The sequence below is a fragment of the Ylistrum balloti genome, unplaced genomic scaffold (assembly GCF_031769215.1).
Source record: "Ylistrum balloti isolate Yb309-2 unplaced genomic scaffold, AGI_CSIRO_Ybal_v1 Utg369808, whole genome shotgun sequence".
NCBI lineage: Eukaryota > Metazoa > Mollusca > Bivalvia > Pectinida > Pectinidae > Ylistrum > Ylistrum balloti.
In genome coordinates, this window is record NW_026781982.1 from 2,812,796 (window position 1) to 2,834,734 (window position 21,939).

Sequence of the window (21,939 nt, forward strand, 5' to 3'; positions counted from 1 at the left end):
TAGCCCTCTCCCCCAGCCCTAGTCCAGATAGCCACCCAGCCCCTTAGCCCCCTTCCCCAGCCCTAGTACAGGTACCCACCCTGCCCCTTAGCCCTCTTCCCCAGCCCTAGTCCAGATACCCTGCTCAACCCCCTAGCCCCCTCCCCAGCCCTAGTCCAGATACCCTGCTCAACCCCCTAGCCCCCTCCCAAACCCTTGTCCAGATAACCTGCCCAGCCCCTTAGCCCCCTCCCCAGCCCTAGTCCAGATACCCTGCCCAACCCCTTAGCCCCCTCCCCAGCCCTAGTCCAGGTACCCACCCAGCACCTTAGCCCCCTTCCCCAGCCCTAGTCCAGGTACCCACCCAGTCCCTTAGCCCCCTTCCCCAGCCCTAGTCCAGGTACCCACCCAGCCCCTTAGCCCCCTTCCCCAGCCCTAGTCCAGGTACCCACCCAGCCCCTTAGCCCCCTTCCCCAGCCCAGGTCCAGGTACCCACCCAGTCCCTTAGCCCCCTTCCCCACCCCTAGTCCAGATACACTGCTCAACCCCCTAGCCCCCTCCCTAGCCCTATTTCAGATACCCACCTAGCTATGATACAGGTCAGTGTACCACCAGGTCAGTCTGACTGTAAACTAACTACCTTGTACAGGATAATTGAGTTACTATCACACAGTGATATGTTATGACCATCCCAGCAGTGTCTAATTGAAAATCTCCCAGTCTTATTTTGTTTTGCCATCAGGTGGTCTGGAGGTGACCAGTGAATGGCCAGAATACTGGATGTTATCAGTATAGAGGTTTGACAGGTATCAGTTTTCTTGAGTGATCAAGATGTTTCTTGTACAACTTGACAATGATAGGAAAGGGATGTAGTATTATAATGTATTTTGTAACTACCTGGTAAACAGATTTGTACTGGTAAGCTTTACTGTGGAACAGAATATCTTACATGAACACATCAAAACAAATTTTTGTCTTTAGATAAGCATGATTTCTGTAAGGTACAAATGATATTTCTGGTATTAAGTTGGATTATAGTAGTAAAGTTCGGAGGATTATAACCTTGACATTTCTGTTTTCATGTCTAAGTGGATCATATCATAATCTTTAACAGACACAATTATAGTTAATATCAGGTTGGAATTCAAAATGATTTAAAATCATTTACGAGTTACTATGGTAACAAGTGAATGGATACATTGCTTTAGTTTTACTAGGGTCAAGTTCAATCTGGTCAAGGTCATTCATTGACTGTTAAATTGAAGGGTCTTGTTCATAGTCAGTCAAGGTCACTGTCAGTTACAATGATCCTTGGGTAAAGTTCACCGTCACATTGTATGAGGGTTACGTTCAAAGTGAATGAAGACCAGATCTAACAGGTGTGAATTGAAAGTTATCCACAATCATTGATATCTCATATTGTACAAAACCAGGAAGGTTAAAATATTGTACAAACAAGCACTGATGACCAGTCTGATACTAACACTTCTCAAGTAACTGACCATTATGTTGTACATGCTCCTTGTCTGTTGTGACCACACAGATCTACACTTTTGCCAATGTTTTCGACAACCCATCAATCAAAATGGTCCAGAAGTTGAATTTGTAGCAGCTGAAATTCATTTCTTGCACAGAAGCAAGAAGTCGACAGAAGCTTGTTTTGACATTGAAGGGCATGTGTTGAAATTATACCTACACACCCCTTTACCTCTGAGATAGATTCATCTACTTCATCACATGGAAAGCATGCTTACAAGATATTTAGTGATGCAGATCTAGACATCTGACCATTACTTGATTTTAAGGTGAAAAATGGTGGTTACAGAAGTCCTGATCAGGTACGCTTTGATGCGATGTTAAGAGGGAGGAAACTTTGTGAGAGATCTACCATCATTTGGTGCAGAGCTCAAAGTGGTTGCAGGTTTTGTAATATCTACGAAATGTGTGGAAGGAATTCTTGTATTCATTTAAGTAGTTATTTGAAGTTTTACATAAATCATTATCAAAATATGCTTGAGTGTACATGACACAGGTCAAGTAGTGTATAGTGCCTCATTGTACTTAGAGAAATCTCTCTGTGGAGTGTAAAAAATGACCCAGGAAAGGTGTTTTTTTCTTGCTTTAAGCAGATGTAGTGTTATATTTGAGTGTCTACATGTTGTAAGGTTTCCAGCAGAAACTGACCTACCTAGTGCACACCTGGAAACATAACAAGGTGATTAGTGAAATCAGACTGTTAAGGAGGCTCTTGTTGTCTTATCTATGGAGAAGTAACTGCCACAAATGTTTTCTGATTAACTGCTATCTGTTGTGGCTTATGTTCTCATTTTAATTGGGATTTTATTATCTGTGGAGTTTTTTTTTATTATCAAAGCGTTTCATTTTCATCCGGACCTGCAAAAGTCAGGATTTGTATCATCAGGCTGTTTTGTCTGGTTTTTGAATTTTTTTTCTTGTTAAGCATTCATCTGATAGGAGATTAAAAATCATGAAATGATTGCCTGGTTTTATTTTTTATATCGTGGATCACTTTGCTGTGGCTGTTTGTTTTCCAGTTGAGATGATTTAATGAAGTGCAGCCATCGTGAGGGATTGTAGAAGCTTTCCTCAAAGTTTGATGATTTTTTTTTGAGTGCATAAAATTTTTGATAACTAAGACTCTGAAAACAGGTTTTAATCTTGAATCACTTTAAGACACATCCTCAAAGAAGTCTTTACAAAAACCTGGAAAATTGAAACCTTGAAAAGTTATTTGTGCAGTAAGTTGGTTTGAGTATGTGATAGCTGTTTCAACAGTTTTGAAGTATAGTCAATATTTAATAAGACATTGCTGTGTCAGTTATAAACATCAGTTATGACATTTAAGTTTTTGTCCTTAGTTCGAAACGTGTGCAATTAAGGAAATTTGTCTTCATGGATGTAAGTCATTAACTGATATGAAATACCCATGATGCAGTTGTGTGGATTCAGAAGATTTCTACAGTAGATAAATATTGTATGGAAGCTGTAATTAGGTAAATGTGTATTTAATGTCTGTTTGACATCAGATTGTTCTCCGACAAGCTGCTGTGGTGTTCTGTGTCCTTGTTCAGTGTGTAGGAGTTGCCTAGTTACCAGGCTGTGTACTGATGATCCCTACAATCGGAGACCCCCTCCACCTTCATTACACAATGTCATTTCCTTCAATATCTTTATGTTTTTAAGATTGGTTTGGAGTGTGTAATAATGTAAACACATAACACAATTTCGGGGTCTGGTGGAACTATTAGCTCCGTGCCATACCATGTTACCAACAGTATTTACCATTGAATGTCATGTTACTTAAGTCAGTGAGGCAGACGAACAAAGTGGAGGTATACTTATAATAAAATTGTTGCAAAGTTCTCCGAATGTTTCCCTCATTTTTTTTATCGGGAATTAATAGAGAGGTAACGAACAACAGATGTGACTTGTCAGTTAACGTCAAGCTTTCTGCTTGTTTTTGTAGCTGTATTGTTAGATACGCTGTGATTCTAGCAGTTACTTCTCAACAATATTATCTGGGTCCTTTCTGATGGCGACCATGTCTAAGGAACTTAATGGTCACCTATATGGAACGTTTATCTGTAGGATAAATCTTCCATCACTTACTTGAAGTGAGATAAAAGTCTGATTATTTAGCCAGAGGTACTGGCCAGCACTTAGACAATTCCCAGGGGACATATTTTCACTGGCAGTGACGTTGCTGGAGGGTCAAAGGGTTGATATGCTTGAGCGAGGATAGTCATGAGGTGGCAGCTACACACCAAAAGTATAATGCTTGTTGTTTTGGACAATTTTAGTTGTGTTGAACTGTGTGGTTACTAAGACTGTCGCCATATTGGATCTGCATGGGAGATTCAAAATCTTTTTCCGATGTAAAAAGGATTTAGGGGACTGAGCAGTATGTGTATAGGGTTACCAGTGTGTTGTAGGTTTTGGATCACTCCTCAAGATACAGGGACCTAGTTGTGGCACACGTTCATCAAGTGTAATTTGGCTATATTGTGTTAGTGTACCACACATGGATACTGGGGTACTGGGGAGAGAGTTGTGTTGTCGGTGTACCAGTGGGCTGCACTACCAATTAACATAGGATTTTAGGAGATTAATTCGGGGCTACAAACCATCTGTTAAATTGGCCTCATTAGACTCACAGTGTCCATGTTTACTTTGTAAGGGGGATGTAAAGTTTTATGGAGGAAAGTTTGTACAGTGTAGAGATTGAATGTGGAGTAACGTGTACCTGTAAATTGATGTCTCGGTATTTCTCGGATGATTATTAGTTGAAACAGTTCTGAAATCTGTTTGTGTTTCTCTAATTTAAAAGGAAAAGTGTTTCGTTGTGGCCAAAGCTGGATATATGTATGGTTATTTCGGATGTATTAAAATTCACTGACCCAACGGTCAATGTGTTCACGGTGGAAAGTTTTCGTCCTCCCTGGATGTGATACAACAGAGTCCCAATGCTTGACTTGTATCTGCAAGTCCCACAGATATTCACCTTCAGCAGATGGTGATGTATTCATTTCAGCGATGGGGAATAAAGTAAGTATACTGATACAGATTTCTCCCTAACTTGACCTGTTTTCTGCCTACACTGGTCAGTCATACTATTTCCCTTACATATAGAGTCCATCTTCCGAAACTTACTTCACTGTTCCCATCACTCCCTGGTAAATTCATAGATGCACCTCCCCCCACCCATGCAATCCATTTCATTGTCCCCCCCACCCCACCCCTTCAATCAAGTCGAATGTTTCCCCCACCCCTGCAATCCATTTCAATCCACTCCCCCCCCACCCCCACCCCTCTCTACCACACAATTAAGCCTGGACAATTATTGTACACCCCAATCCTGCCCCACCCCTCTCTACCACACAATTAAGCCTGGACAATTATTGTACACCCCAATCCCTGCCACCACTACTCAATTTTGTCCCACCCCATAAGTAATTGCCATATTTTCATAGCATAACATTCTACTTTAGAAAACACAACATTCTAATGTTTCAACACTTCAGTTATTTTATTTGGTAAAGTTTCCATTGAAATATAACATAAAACATTGAACAAGATCTCAGTGTACTTAAAACAGTAAGATGTTGTCCCAGACCTGTTTCACACATCAAATATCAGTCTCCTTATGGGTTTGTACAGGATGTGGTATAATATACATGTGTAATATTTAAGTCATGGTGTACCATGTAAACAGTTTCCTGCATAACACAATCCCTTAATACTCGCCATAGCTTAAAAAATGTATAAATTTTCTCTTTGGTGTCAATAAATCTGTTAAAATAAAGATTGTTAGTTCGTTTAACGGAAAAAAATTATGAGAAAATTTGTAGGAAAATGATGAATGTTTTGAATCTTCAAAGGGTTTTTGATTTCCATTTAGACAGTGGAAAGGTCAAGGTAATTACTTATTGTACCTGGAAGGTCAAGGTTATACATTGATGGGGAAACAATTGTGCTTTATAAACCACAGACTTGTCATGGTCAATCATTCACCATTACTTATTACAAGGGTTTTATGTGGAGTTGATGTTCAAGCTGGCTCTCATTCTTTTGAAGTGTTACCATAGTGAGTGGATGATAGGGGTCAAGGAGGGTGCCCGAAGCCCCCTTGGGGGTGTAGGAGACTTGATGTTAACTTGATGAGACTTGAGGCTACAACTTTGATGTCCATTTTCTCACATTCTTATAATTAAATCTCATGCTATTATTCATTTTTTTTGTTTTTTCCCCACTTCAAAGAATTTCTTTATAAGCCTCACAAAAATCACATTTGCTAGATTTATTCTGGACAAGACACTTAAGCAACACAGAATATCACTGCTTGTTATAGATTTTGCAATATTCTTTCAAAATTTTATCAGTTTGAGAGAAAAAATTAATTTATGTCTTTTCAATTAAAAAAAAAAAACAAAAAAACCCTACAATTCGATAATTCATACCTACCCTTAGTTCTATCAATTTTGTTATGATTGCAATCTTAGAAGTGAATTGAAATGTATATTACCAGGGTCAATTTCAATTAATGAAATAGAAACACATTATCACACAGTAGATCTGATCTTAGATTAAAAAAATCAGGATGTGTGTCCTGGAGATATTTTTATTATACTCTGTGATGTGCACAGGTGTGATATGGACAGGTCTGATGTGAACAGGTGTGATGTCCTGTTTATTTACATGTTATGACTAATGGTCAACAAGTGCAGATGACCACATGTGACCACAAGCACTCCTTTGCCAAACAAAGTTATCAGTCTTTAGGGAGAAGTGATCATTGTCACCAATAACTGTATGACTAATATAATGACCGACAGTGACAGTGATGACCAATAGTGACCAGTGATGATGGTATTGGTATTGATTTGAGGCCCTACCTGGTGTTTATAATAAAACCCTGCCGAACACACAAGTATGAAGGCAACACACAGATATGTAGGCTACACCCATGTACACTGACAACACACAGGTATATAGTCAACACACAGGTACGTAGGCTACTCACAGGCACATTGGCTACACACAGGTACATAGGCTACACACAGGTATGTAGACTATACACAGGTACACAGACAACACACAGGTATGTAGGCTACACACAGGTGTGAAGGTTACCCACAGGTACACTGACAACACACAGGTATGTAGATTACACACAGGTACACTGACAACACAGGTATGTAGGCTACACACAGGCATACTGACAAAACACAGGTATGTAGGTTACACACAGGTACACTGACAACACACAGGTATGTAGGTTACACACAGGTACATTGACAACACACAGGTATGTAGGCTACACACAGGTACACTGACAACACACAGGTATGTAGGCTACACACAGGTACACTGACAGCACACAGGTATGTAGGCTACACACAGGTACACTGACAACACACAGGTAGGTAGGTTACACACAGGTACATTGACAATATAGGTAATGTTGCATAAAGAAAATTTCCTATATCAAATAAAAGCAGGAGAACAAATTTTTGTGTAATTAAGGATGTTGTTTTATCTGTGAGGCTGACTTTATAATACTGAGGTCTCAAATGGGTCAAAAATGCCAGACTTAACACAAGTTTATTGAAGAACCAAACATACTGATATGTTTTCTCAAAAAAAAAACACACCAAACAAACAAAAATAAACACAGAAAATGTATCAATACACTTTACAAAAATGTCACTTTCACATTGTATGTAAACATAAGCCAGGAAACTGATGAGGAAGTGTTTTGTAAATCATCAACATTCGTGTGATGTAGAAACAAGCCCCCAAACCAAAAGGTTGTCTCTTTCATCACCAGCTGATTGTTAAAGAATAGAGACACTTTATCATAAATCCTGATACTTACAAGTCTAGCAGTTGAAAGTCCGCTGGCATAATTGGCACATGTTTTGTTTCAAGTGAACATTTGGGCCTTATCTGATAAGGAAATTTCTTGTAACATACCAGGGAATTATGCAATTGAAAGCCTGTAAGGAATTTCCATTGAGAGAAAATAAAGAAAAAAACATGGTCAAACTATTTAATGGGCAGGAAATGTACATGTGTGCATGTGTTTTAGAATGCATTACACCCAGGCCCACTGCAGCTCATAGACACAAAGTATTGTACATTTATAAAGACATTTGCAGTGAGTTTGGAATTTTTTTTATAGTTAAATATCTATTTGTCTTTTTCCTTTCTGTCATTTTTGGATTTACGAATGCTCAAATTTCATGTTTATCTGTACAATTAAAATTCCAAGTGTGTATCAAGATGGCCGTTACATCTATATAATTACTAACAATAATAATGACCTTAGCCATCACTGACCTTGACCTCTGCCCTGTTACTACTGTAGCAGTCAGCATTCCACCCATCCTTTGATACTAAGGAGGACTGACAGCTGTTAGTGGGTGGGTGTATATGAGAGACAGAATTCTGGACTGAGTTAGGATTCTTAAGTAATGGTCAGGGATACGGCCAGAACAGGTGTCCTTAGTTAATGGTCAAGGTTAATATTCACAACAAGAGAAATTATTAGGAAGGGTCCAGGTACTGGTCAAAACATCTAAACATATATTACAAGTATATATACTAGAGTGGTCAGCGAAAATGCTAAATGGTCAGAATTTCAAAGTAGTGGTTAAAGTCAAACAGGTTGGGGGGAGGGGGGGAATTAAAAATTCTTATAAAATGTACCAGTTTGACTGGTTTTCTTAAGACTACATGGATGGACAGTTAACAGTATGTAGTGGACCTATAGAAACTAGCAATTTGTATAAACACTTCTCTCTCTCCTCTGTAGCTTTCATGGATTCTATGATAACTAGTTTGATTGTAGACAAAATATGTGTAAAATGCAATTTATAAGGAGGCTATCTGGACAAGTTTCCACCCATTTGTCTGAAGGACCACAAATCGTGGGTAAATTGGCACCACATAGTGACTGATGGAGATAGTTAGAGGAGGTGAAGTTGAGGTGAACTGATGCTAGGACACACAGATTTATGTAGTAGCAGAGATAAGGCAAATATTAATGGTGTACAAAGATGTTCAGGAGACATGGGTTATGTTACAAATGGTCTGAAGGGCATTAATATCACTCTGGGTATCAGACCTGACAGGAGTTTATATACTGAATGAAATGTTTGTTAGTCTCTGCTGCTATTTATTATGAAATTTACACACAACATACACAAACCTACATATAAAAACTTCAGGTTATATGTGTAGTAGTTAATGTTATATAATTTACATGGAATTCAAGCATTTCTATTAGAAAACAGGAAGAATGAGTTTAATTTGGTAACATACATAGATATTGAATCTACTTGATGAAAGCAGCCATTGGAACACATGGAGACAGGGGGTTATTGGAACACATGTAGACAGGAACACATGTAGACAGGGGGTTATTGGAACACATGTAGACAGGGGGTTATTGGAACACATGTAGACAGGGGGTTATTGGAACACATGTAGACAGGGGGTTATTGGAACACATGTAGACAGGGGGTTATTGGAACACATGTAGACAGGGGGTTATTGGAACACATGTAGACAGGGGGTTATTGGAACACATGTAGACAGGGGGTTATTGGAACACATGTAGACAGAGGGTTATTGGAACACATGTAGACAGGGGGTTATTGGAACACATGTAGACAGGGGGTTATTGGAACACATGTAGACAGAGGGTTATTGGAACACATGTAGACAGGGGGTTATTGGAACACATGTAGACAGGGGGTTATTGGAACACATGTAGACAGGGGGTTATTGGAACACATGTAGACAGGGGGTTATTGGAACACATGTAGACAGGGGGTTATTGGAACACATGTAGACAGAGGGTTATTGGAACACATGTAGACAGAGGGTTATTGGAACACATGTAGACAGGGGGTTATTGGAACACATGTAGACAGGGGTTACATAAAACAATAAAAACTATGTACCAAATATACATTTACATGTACAGACAGCAAGCATGTATCTACAAAATAAACAAATAAAGGAAAAAATTAATGTAATATATAGAAAAAGGGTGATAACTTTGGTCAATTATTGTAAGTACATGTAGTAAGTTACTAGCTGATTTTCGTAACATTTTTCGAATTTGTCTTTTCAGATGTGCAGACGATTCGTATGGTTCCCACAAAACGAGGTCTGCACGACAGGTGGGTGTGTACAGTCGTTCTAAATCAACGACGCTCCTCACCGAGAACAACAACTATAAGCAACAGATCCAGAAGCCGCCTCGGAGACATCTCAACAATCAGGGCTGGAAGAGCGAAAATGCAATCAACATCCCTCCTCTTGACCTTGATAACAACGTAACTGAATCCGAATTTGTCACTGCAGAAAGCGCTGTAACTCCAACTATTAACTCAAGACCTCTTGGTAATTCCCAGAGTTCTAGTACAATCATGGCACCACGCACGTTTATGACATCAGATCATTCCCGTCAGCCAGCTGTGTCTTCTGAAAAAGAAGATACAGAAAGTCCATCGGTCAAAGACCGTATTTTCCGTTTTGAAAAGACACCATCCAATAATTCTGGTGAAAATAAGGCTCGTAGATCAGCTTCTAGTGTAAACAATTTGAAAAAGTCTTTCGAAGATCGGACTAAACCATCAGAACTTGGCACAGATTCTCCTAGGCAAGGTAACCAGTATAGTTCAAAATACAGGAGCCGATATGATGGTAAACAGGAAGTGACAAACCAGGCCTCTAGGTCCTCTAGAGAACATCACAGCTCCGGTAGTGATAAGTCCGATTATTCAGTGCCGTTTTCTGTGGAAAAGAAACGTATGAACTGTCTTGGACAATATGGTTTGCAGGGTAATGGCTACTCTCATCAGAGTGACCAGCCACATCGGAAGGGAAGTGCTGAAAGGGGAGACGACTCTGTTGGTGCTCTGCAAAGGAACAGTGATAGTAGTGAAAATGTGCATAGACAGGATGTTAGTTCTTACAATCAAATTACACCTGATCGGGTCAGTTATAATAGGCCAGAACGACCTGACATTTCTCCTAACTCCAGACTCGAGTCTTCACCTCATCTGTCAGATAGGTATAATAATGAGTCTACACCTCCTAAAGTTCCTGAAAGGATTCCAATATCACACAGACCTGTTCCACAACCCGAGGCCCCATCACCCATCAATAGAGAAACGCAGTCTTATGGTCATCACAAAAGCAGTTCTTCATCTTCGGATTTAAGTGAAGGTCATAATACACCTCTCTCTGTCAACCATGGCCGGCAGCCATCACAGGAAGAACTTGAGTGTAATGAAAAAGTGCAGGAATTCGCACGGCAACTGAAAGACAAAGACAAAAAGTTGTCAGAGATGTTGAATCAGGATGATTTAGGACGAATGAAATTCATGTCAGGAATTGTTCCACCTGCAGAAACACCTCGGAAACACAGTTCAGGACATTCTCCACAAACATCAAAACTCTCCACTGGGTCCAATGAAGATTCTAAAGTTTCTACTCCCAATGGTATCCAAGACAACACTACTGATGAAAATTCCTATGGAAGACCAAAGTAAGTTTTACAAAGTTATGTTGCAGTCAATGTCATCACCATGGTAACCATAGATATAAATTCTATTTTGTATGCAAGATTTTGAAGTTGAAGATGAAGGTTTAAACAAGAAATTGAATTAAAAGTCTCCTTTTCTGCTCTAAGATTAGATATGATATTGCATGGGTAGGGAGATATATACCTAGAAATTCGTGAAGAGTTTTTCAAAACCATGTTTTTTTTCAAAACTCCAAAGGGAGAGCATATAGATGCCACTTTGTCTATCTGCTTGTTCGTACCTCCCTCATAATTGTACAGGAGTATATCACAAAATCTATAAGAAGTAGATAGATCTTGATAAGGAGATGTGCAGCATACAAGAAACATAACTCTTTTTTTGCCTAATTTAGGAGTTATTGCCCTTTATTATTTTTCATGTTTAGATTTTGTCAAAATTAGCCCTTTTGGAAGTAGCATTTATTATGGTAGCATCCATCAGTTCTACTAATTCTCTTGTTTTATTACTTTTCTGGGGAAGAAAGATTAGGAGGGAAGTTTTCTCCTATTTTTTTTGCAGTGTAAAATACTACATTGTTAAGATTTCTGAAAAATGGGGAAAAAACAATAGACTAGATAATGTCATGATAAAAGATAAGTTTATTTTCTAACAATAAAATATCAAAATAACCCCACTGAGATCCCCATTTATTTCAGACGGAAAATACATGTATAATATTTTACAGCTGTAGAGTAGAGATTAGGTACCCTCTGATGACCTTTTCAACCAAAAAGCTCCATAAACCCTTAATTATTACATATAAACAGATGTTGAGTAGGCCTGATAATAGATGTGCAGCTATTTCTGTCCAATCCGCAACATGTACACAAAATGACTTACCAATCACAGCAGTGGGCATGTATCACAGTATTAACACTTTAAGGAGCAAGCGGACTAAAGTTTGTAGTACTATCAGTGGGATACATGTTCCATGACTATGCATACTTCCCAGTTATAAGGCACTCAGTCACCTTGTCAGTTGTTCTCTCATTACATTTATATAGTAAAAAGCTAGGTTCTCTTTTGTTGAATACCAACAAAGTCTTTACACGGAACTGACCACATTTTTTCCCCAGTTGTTTAAGTGGAGGTCATTTAAGTGTTATTTTAGATAAAGTGAAATATCACATTGTGTTTCTATAGTTTTATTTGTTCATTTTTAGTTCTGAAATAAAGAAGAGATTTTTTTCTGATACAAAGAAAAGAATTAAAAGTGTTTTGCTCCAGTGTGGTATTCCTAATGAAAGTTTTATTGAAACAAAAATTCTAGAAGTCTAAAACAAAATTAAAGTTTAATTGAGCCATGTTAGTTAACATAAAGTTGAGTTTGATAAGTACACACGACCTTCCACACTGCTACAGTAGAAATATTGTTGTAGAAGGGTTTGATGGTGAACCAGATTGAGGTAAGGTTTTACCCTCCAGACTGAAGCACATGATGAGTACCACAGAGGAATCGGATCTACACACTTTTAATTATGGTCCCTTTAAAACTGAAGATCATTTACCGTCCTCTAAGGGTACAGGATAAATTGTACACTCATGTTTTAATTGAAGCTTTTGAATGAAAGTACACGAATGCTTAGATACTGTGTTACGATGTTACGGTAATGATAATTCGTCTTTAACGAAAATCTGCTGTGATTGAGAATAAGTGAATTGCTTGTTGGGATGGGATGAAATCTCGTAGATATATCCCAGTGAAGAACGGTTCATTACCTGGGAAACATTTTCAAATGATAAAAGTAATATCTTAAAAGGTTTATTTCTAGTAAATTATACTAATGATCTTTCCAGAGTAATTCTGAGTGTTTTTTGATGTAAATGAAAGAAACATTTGTCAAAACCAAAATTTGATGCTGTCACCTTCCTTCCCCCATAAGTGTTTATGACTTTATATTAGATGAATGGATGGGTCATACCAATGTTAGTCTTTTAGGGTCCAGGGGTGATTGGGATGGCTGCCAAGGTCAAGGTGAAGTACCTGAGGTAATTACAGGTATTAATAAAAGCACAGATTTCTGGCAGACACTGTGTTATATACTACATGTACTTAAAATACTACAGCTTAGGCCAGACTCAAGAAAATATTTGATTTTAGTGCTTCTATACTTACTTAAAATGAAATGAAGCAACAGAGATATTTAATAGACAAATTTCTGTTTTTGGTGTAGATGAGTTCACTCTTTCAAGTTAATACATTGTTGATAAAAACGTCTATTTGAGCTCTGCTGCTCTGTTACTGTTTAAAAAAAGTAAAATGTATTCTTAAATTTGCGACATTTTCATATTGGCAAACATCAATAACTGTCGAATGTCTGGTGGACCAATATTGTAGTTTCGTTATGATCAGCTTGACGGCGTTGAAATGATCAGCTTGAAAGCGTTGGAAGATCTACAGTACAGTCACAGAACTGGTATTGGTACCACTCTGTAGTACCAAGTTGCCTATACACGTAGGAGTGTTTTCTTGTAATTATTAAGTAAACCAGTATCCAATCAATGCCAGGATAAATATTTTTCTGCAAATAACGTAAGATCAGTTTGGCAACGTTGGTATAAACACATTAAGTATTGGGTTTAGTATGGTACTGATGTCGATTCTGTTAACAACTTCAGTCCTTCGTATGACAATCGAAACTGGAGAACACTTATATCAATTTCATAAAATCAGTCACGGAATCAATTTGGTATGTTTATGAAACAAAAATTTTTAAAATCATGCACATTTTGCTTGATTTCTTTGTGTTTATCTTTGAATAGAAATAGCCATTTACTATCATAACATCAAATCTACACTGGATCCAGTTCTAGTTTACATAGGAGCAAGGCTATTTGTGTGTTATTGATTTCTATATTAATCTTAACTTCACAAACATGTTTGAAATGTGGACAGGGTTCAATTGGGGGGGAGGGGGGCTTACAGATATATGATTATGAAAGGGGTTAATAGTCTATTGTAATGAGGTGAGGGTGGGGGGGGTGGGGTGGGGAGGAAAGGTCTTCGATGAGAGTGCAGATGAGGATGGGGGTTGGGATAGGGTAGATCAAATGCTGAGAAGTTGGGAGAAGATCTAAGATATGTTTTCTCATCCATTCTGGTGATACTTGAACTTGTTTATATTGAAAGTCTGTCTGATTTGGAAATTTTTCTTCACTTTTTTTTGTAAATCCCAGGAGATGATGGAGCAGTGACCCAGCTCACTGAAGTTGTTATCATAGTATTCTGAGTTTATCTTGGCAATTTTTGGCAAGATGATATCTAAGATTAGACCATGTTCCTCTGTAAAAATCTCTTCCACAGAGAGCTAAAGATTACTTCAAGACAAATATATATCCCATAAATCGTGGTAACTCCAAACGCACCACAGTGGCGGTAATCTAAACTACATGCACAGTTTGTGTGTGTACTTGCTTTTAGAACAGACTGGCTACACATATACCTCATTATTTTATTAGTCTTTAACCTAAAGCATTCAAGTTTTAAACAGAAGTAGTAGCAGAGTTTCCGTGATTTATTTAAGTGTATTTTGGTGGAAATGCGTGTTTAAATTTTAAACAGAAGTGCTGGAACCATTTTAGAGATGGGATGTAGTTGAAGCTCTTTGATAACGGAGCTGTAATTCACAAATCAGAGTTTAAAATACAAGAAGTGGAAAACGTCCATGGAGAATTAGAGCAGTTTAATTTTGTGAAATTTAAGAATTGGAAGTTTTCATCTGGAGCTTTATATCAGCATGTAGTTTCAGTGAAGTTCATTCTTAAAAATGAATGAGAATACATGAGTTTGTTGAGATTGGAAAGAACATCTGAGATCAAAGCCATATATTCCATTGGATCTATATACGTAAACTACATCAACAAGAATGTGCATGATACCCTCATATTGTAACTGAGCACTTATGACATGAAAAGTGATTGGATTTATGTTTGTGAATTTTGCTCTCAGCTGAACAGTCATTAATCATCTTTACAATGCAAGCTAACAGGTGGGATGTTAGAATATATTCACAACAAAATGTGTACTATTAGAAAAGATCAAATCAACTGCTATTTAAAATATAAATAAGATTGAGGCTTCATGGGATATTATGTCTACTCTCACAAGGTTTGAATCGATGTTCAGAGATATATGTTACAACATTGTAATCTCCTTCACAAAAGAGTTCCATTAGAGAAACCAGTGAAATAAATATCGTTGAATAAAAACATTTTGGACTCTGTTCAATGGTATTTATTCATATTGATTCATTTAAAAGTTGAACGAAAATGTTTGCAATAACAGTGCTGTGGTAATTATGGTTAATCATAATTATATTTAGGTTAGATAACTGTTATGCCTGTTTGAGAAACAAGATCTTTAATTTGCTTAGTGTGTTGGCTATAGTGAAGCTGCTTCATGATTAGATGCCATCTTGATGTGGCCATGGCTGTTAAACCAGTAACAAAGAAAGTAATTAGAATTTTATTTTTTGCAGGGAAAAGGGATCCCCGCCTTCCACCTATTGGGTGTCCCCTTCCAAGGCTCAGATCGAAATTGACATCCGTAACAGTGAAGAACTGGGAAAGAAGATGACGGAGGACATCGTAGATCCAGAAAGTCTCCTTAGAACAAAGGTCTGTTTGAAGTTTTTCTAGGTTAAAGTTCCCATCTGTGGCCTTTTGTCTGTTACTATAGTATACACAGCGTAACAGTTATTTTCATGCATGTTGTTGCAGGTCTCAATCTTTCAATAATCCCTAAATTTACAAGGTTAAGTCAAACAAGTCTTCAGAGAAATAGAAGAATTATGATTCACGCCACCATTTTTTATAATACACAAGGTGGTATACAGAAATTCTTGTCTTTTTTAGATACTTGTGATGTTAAAGTGATGTTCTATCTCCCTCCATGTCTGTACTTACTATGTGTTAGCAGAAAGCCTCAAATTTGACTTTTTTTTCACAGGAGGAGCTGGTGTCAAGTATAGTGAAAAAGATGGATAAACTCAAGGATGAAAAATCAGATCTACAAATTGAAATTAAAGAAGTGGATTCTGTGGGGAAAATGGTAACATTTACTATATTGTGGATATTTTTCCTTTTCCCCTTCTTTCTCTCAACCTCTTAATCTTCTAAAGAGACAGTTTGTTCTTCTAACAAGGTGCGGAGATTGGGCTTATTACTGAACCCCAAGGGGCAGATTCATTACTTCTAACTCAAATTCAGAGGGAGGTCTTATTACTGAACCCCAAGGGGCAGACTCATTACTTCTAACTCAAATTCAGAGGGAGGTCTTATTACTGAACCCCAAGGGGCAGACTCATTTCTTTTAACTGAAATTCAGAGGAAGGTCTTATTACAGTACAACGAAATAGCAACAAACTTTGAAGTTTCTTGTTCCTTATTGTCGATGTATTTGTTGTCATTTTCCTCGTTTGATTTCTGATTGACATCACTTCCTGTTTAGGTATCTGAGACGGTGGAACAGAAATGTAAGAGTCAGAAGGAGAAGGATAAGTTCCAGTCATTCTTACGAGAGATGGACCACATCATCCGCCTCCTCCTGAAAGTGTCTGGTCTCCTCGCACGTGCTGAAAATGCATTGCAGAGTCTACCTGAGGACTGTGATGTCCATCAAAAGGTACGGGCAAGCATCACTGGACTTATTGTAACAGATTATAAATAACCTCTTGATGTTATAAAATTTATGATGTAAATCATTCTCTGATTGATTCTCTGGAAATTTAAGCTGAAATTGAAATTTTGCATTTTGTTTACAGGACATAGCAACCCAGAAGCGAGATAGATACAAGGCGCAGCACGAAGAGGCACAGAAACTTAAACAGGATATCGACCAACGGAGTACGCAGATTTTTGGAATACTGCGTGAATCGCTCAGCGATCAGGAGCTGGAAGATTATCAATACTACATCAAAATGAAATCAAGACTGACTGTTGAGCACCAGAACCTCGAGGACAAGATCACACTGGGACAGGAACAAATTCAGGCATTGCGCCGGAGTATTCCTGACAAACGACACTGAATGGTGGGTTATTGAGAGAATCTGTCACAAACAGTGCCATGTCTGCTGTTTACTGGGAGCATCCTTGACCAATGACAAAGTGTGCGGTATTACTTCCAAGCACTTGTTACCTTGGTATTATGCGACGGAGAATCCCAGACTAAAGACTCAACGTGGGAGTGTGACATAATTAATATACCGAAGCATCCCTGACAAAGAACATGGAGTCAACGCAAGGATATTGTGATAACAAATGTGTTCAGATAAATTTTATTTTTCTTTCGGATTCATGGAATTGTGCTTGTCAACACATTTGTGTAAGCATGAGGTGAGTTTGAGATTGTGCTGCCAAAATGATATTGTACACGAGTGATATTGTCACGTATGAGAGGAAAGATATTGAGGAATGTTTTTATTTTTTCGTCATTCCTCATTGCTTGCATATTCCATGTTTTATTCAGTTTATCAATATACCAGAATGCATCTTCTGTACTCGGACAGAAAGTTGTAAAACATTTCTGTTACCATGGTAACAAGTTTAGAAGTTTGCTTCATCTTCCATTTGCAATACAATATATCAGTCATCAAAAATCAAATTTTTGTCATCTTATTTCATTTTAATAGTTTGCATTTTTCCCTTTTTTGTTTTTGTTTTTTTTGTTTTGTTTTTACAGTTTAACTTATTAAAGACAAATTTTAAAATGGAAGACTGGATCTCGCACTGACAGGAGAAACAAAAATTAAGCTTCATATTTATTTATTTTGTAAATTCTGTTCCAACCCCTAATTATGGCAGATTTGATTCTGTGAACAGCTTATAATGTAGACGTTAGTGTTGTTTCATTTTTAATGGTGTCTCAACACTTTTTATCTGCAGTACCTGTTGAAGTATTAATTTTGATTTTTTTGTTATACAGGCTAAAACTGCCTGAAATCCTTGCTATTATTGTTGATGTTGTTATAAGCAGTGTGTAAATGAACCCCTCCACGACTAGAGATGATCAAACTTATGTGTCTGGATGTGTGTGTATCAGAAAACTTGTTGAAATAGTTATATTCATATTCCAGACATGTTGTCTTATAGTTATAAATATGGTCTAAGGGAGATAACTCTTTCCTAAGCTTGTAGACATTGTACATTATTTCACTCCCATAGTGTCTTTTGTGTAAAATGTGAATATAACAAAAATAACGGTGCAAAAGTCATAAAAAATTTCATTTTAGTTGATCAGTTTATCCATACGTAGGTTTTACTGTCTTATTTTATGATAATTTATTTGCAGTTATGCAATTTGTTTGTGTATTATTTTTCGTATGTATTAATATCAGAATGTATTATTTGTTTACTGTTGAGGAGGAAAATATTTAATTTAATCAAGCTGTATATTTGTGTCAGGATCAGAATGCTTGATCTTGGAAAAGAGAAAATTAAGCTGAAAAGTAATATGTTTAATATCAGAAAAATGATAATAAACATAAATTTATATATATATGTTCTTCATCTTTCTATAATGCAAGTTATTCACAATGTTTACTGCCAAATACTGGGGATAGTATGGTGTCTACCCTTTAGTTTTTAAATGAACTGGCTTATTCAGTCAGATCAGATGAATACACATTGCTCCATCAATAAAGATGGCTACAAATTATTTTCTTGAAAATAATAACCAGAACTCAATCATTTTAAGATTGTGATATGTTTCTTTGGATCCTCAGCATTAATTAATTAAATTAGCCTATACATTTGTGCTTATGAGCTATACACAAAAAACCATAAATCATCCGTGTGCTTTCCTCCTGTACCTTTGATGAAATAAACATTTGTTAAGCAAAAAATTCCAGATTAAGAAAAAGGCAAAAAAAAAAAAAAAAACCCAACAATTTTTCAAATTTGTTGAATAGTTTCATCTATCAGACTTATTAAAAAATAAGTTTTTCTATTGTTGAATTATTTTAGGAATGTAATTGTTATATTTTTAAATTGTTGTCACACATAATTATCATTTGCTTTTTACCTGGTAATGTTAACATTTTAAAAAAAAGACTAATTCAGTATGGAATATATTGTTGACCTGATGCAAAATTGATAAATTCCAAGTTTGCACAATTGTAATAAAGTTACTCTAACTTGAATGAAATGTCATGTGGCATGTCAGAATTTAGAAACTAAATTTTTCAGCTTTGGGAAGTAAAAATATTTGAAAGTATGAAAATATGAATTCATTTAAAAAAAAAGGAATTATCGGTCATTGTCAGATTTTAACAAAGTATCATCAACCAAGGAAATCAATTATAAAAGATATTTTAGTTATGAACCATGCATCTCTCCAGTCCAAAAATTATTCAAGTATTCTACAATATTTGTAACGTTGATTGTACAGATAGAAGGCATTCCACCCACCCTACAACTTTTCCAAAGGAAAATTAATCATACCACACATTATTCTTTGTTTGTGTTTCGAAGGTCATGTGACCAGTTTGAACCATGTGATCTGTGTTTAGTCACATGACCCTGTATGACAGTCATGTGACATGTAGTTTATAGGAATCCATGTAACAAATACATTACAAATGTGGATTTTACATCAGTAATATTATAAATATATACACATTATGAAAAACTTCCAAGGGAAGATCATTAAAAAGGTGTGTGAACTAGAGAACAGTGTTTGTTTTTACTTTATAGTGTTGGTAAAGAGCACCGTGAAAATATCTTGATCTGGACCAATCCCTTTATTTGTTTATTTACACAGTACATTATTCACTCATTATTTGTAAGGGTAAAACAATATACATATGTTCCAACAAAAATATTCATATTTATGAAAACTTCCTCCCTAAGGATCTATCTACACTCTGTAAGTTAAATCTGTAATTCAAAGATTGTTGAGGGTTCAGAGTTCTGTTGTATTTATATCGTATTTTTAAAACATCGTAGTAGAAGTGAACTCAACATCAACCAGCTTCAAAAGGTTAAGTAGGTGGAATACTTTTATTCTAGTCGACCGGTTTCGCCAGTTACGGCTCGTCAGGGCAAAGATACAACAATTTTCATCCCCTAAGGTACCCTAAATGTGGTGCCCTCGTGCACGTGACTTTATTGTCATAAAGTTCGATAACTCACTGAGTTGTCCTTCTTTATAAAGACGGTGGTATCTAAAAAATTTACTTGGACATCACTACTCTCTGCGGTTAATTTTATGGTCGCGTGGAATGAGTTCATTGAATCCAAAAAGGAGGTAAGATCATCTCGAGAATGGGTCCAAATGAAAAATACATCATCAATATACCTCCATCAAGCTAGAGGAATTTTAGGACATGTTGACAAGAACCTTCTCTCTCAAAGTAAGGTACAATGGTAGGTGGAATGTTAACCTTTTCTTCAGCGAGGTCGTCAGTCCTTGGCCGCTGATTAGCCTGTTCTATGTTCACGTTGTTACCACAAGTTCCTTCGGGTATTATGAAGTGGTTGACATAATGTTTGGTAAATGAGCTGGCGGTCCAACGGCGGACGCTGAAAACGCTCGTCCGGCGGATTCAAAAGATGCAGGGGCTTATGAATCAAAGTCATTGGTATCATCACCAGATAATGATACCCCAATATGAAAATTAGGGTTTTACTTGTTTATCACAGAGAGGGAAATACGGTTTATGAATACAGTAGATTCGGAGGATAAATTAGTTTTAACTGTATGATGGACGTATTCATGCAGGATGTGAGTATTACTGATACAAGGGAGATAAGTCATCCCAAACTGTCTACATGGTACGGGAGAGCCTCGAGGAAATGAACATGTCAACCAACCAATGCCCTGTTTTAAAAAAGTATCTATGCTTTTAATTTTTACCTCAATTTTGATAAATTTATTAGAAGTGTACCATATCTCCTTCTTAGCTGTTCTCATAGTTGTTTAGCTTTCTAGTGAGATTACGATGTATGAGACTTGGGGACAAGGATGTTATATAGAATGTACCAGACCAAAATATCTGTCTATCCATCATTTCAACTGTTCTCTTCAATTTCCTCTACAATGGCCTTTCTCTGCCTAAAGTATATAATTATGCATGAGTGACAATGCGATGGACCTGACCTCAATATAGACAGTAGAACATTGGTCCTGCTGCACATACACATTCCAGTATGTCGCGATATTTCAAAATATTTTTGTTCTATTGTTTATACTCAGGTTCGGTCCTATGCACATTGATGTCTAGCAGACCTGGGTACATAGACGTTTAGATATAACATATCTGGGTACACAGACGTTTAGATATAACAGATCTGGGTACATAGACGTTTAGATATAACAGATCTTGGTACAAAGACGTTTAGATATAACAGATCTGGGTACATAGACGTTTAGATATAACAAATCTCGGTACATAGACGTTTAGATATAACAGAGATTTGGGTACATAGACGTTTAGATATAACAGATCTGGGTACACAGACGTTTAGATATAACAGACTTAGGTACATAGACGTTTAGATATAACAGATCTGGGTACACAGACGTTTAGATATAACAGATCTGGGTACATAGACGTTTAGATATAACAGATCTGGGTACAAAGACGTTTAGATATAACAAATCTGGGTACAAAGACATTTTTTATTCATATACTTGTCAAATCTCAGGGAGCTACAAGAAATGTTCAAAGTGGTTCGTGGGCAAAATTCTGTTGTTCTTGGTATAGTTCCCATTGCTCTGTCATATCAAGCCTTTTTTGAAAATATTGGAAATATTGATTGTCGAGAAATGACAACAGTATATGACAGAAGGATAGCTCTCCAACAAATACAATCGACAAAACATGTTTGATTTTCAGTAACA

At 37.0% G+C, this 21,939-nt stretch overlaps 1 protein-coding gene across 1 annotated transcript in view; it reads left to right on the forward strand.

The window, feature by feature from the left end:
* The window catches only part of LOC132544798 (serine/arginine repetitive matrix protein 2-like), a 132,209-nt gene extending 112,442 nt beyond the window's left edge, over positions 1–19,767 (forward strand). The window contains exons 9-13 of the mRNA XM_060208444.1: positions 9,641–11,062; positions 15,578–15,716; positions 16,048–16,149; positions 16,549–16,722; positions 16,862–19,767. Of these exons, the coding sequence (XP_060064427.1) occupies positions 9,641–11,062; positions 15,578–15,716; positions 16,048–16,149; positions 16,549–16,722; positions 16,862–17,125 (2,101 nt within the window). The 3' untranslated portion in view covers positions 17,126–19,767. The remainder of the gene's footprint in view (positions 1–9,640; positions 11,063–15,577; positions 15,717–16,047; positions 16,150–16,548; positions 16,723–16,861) is intronic.
* The last annotated feature ends 2,172 nt before the right edge of the window (positions 19,768–21,939 follow it).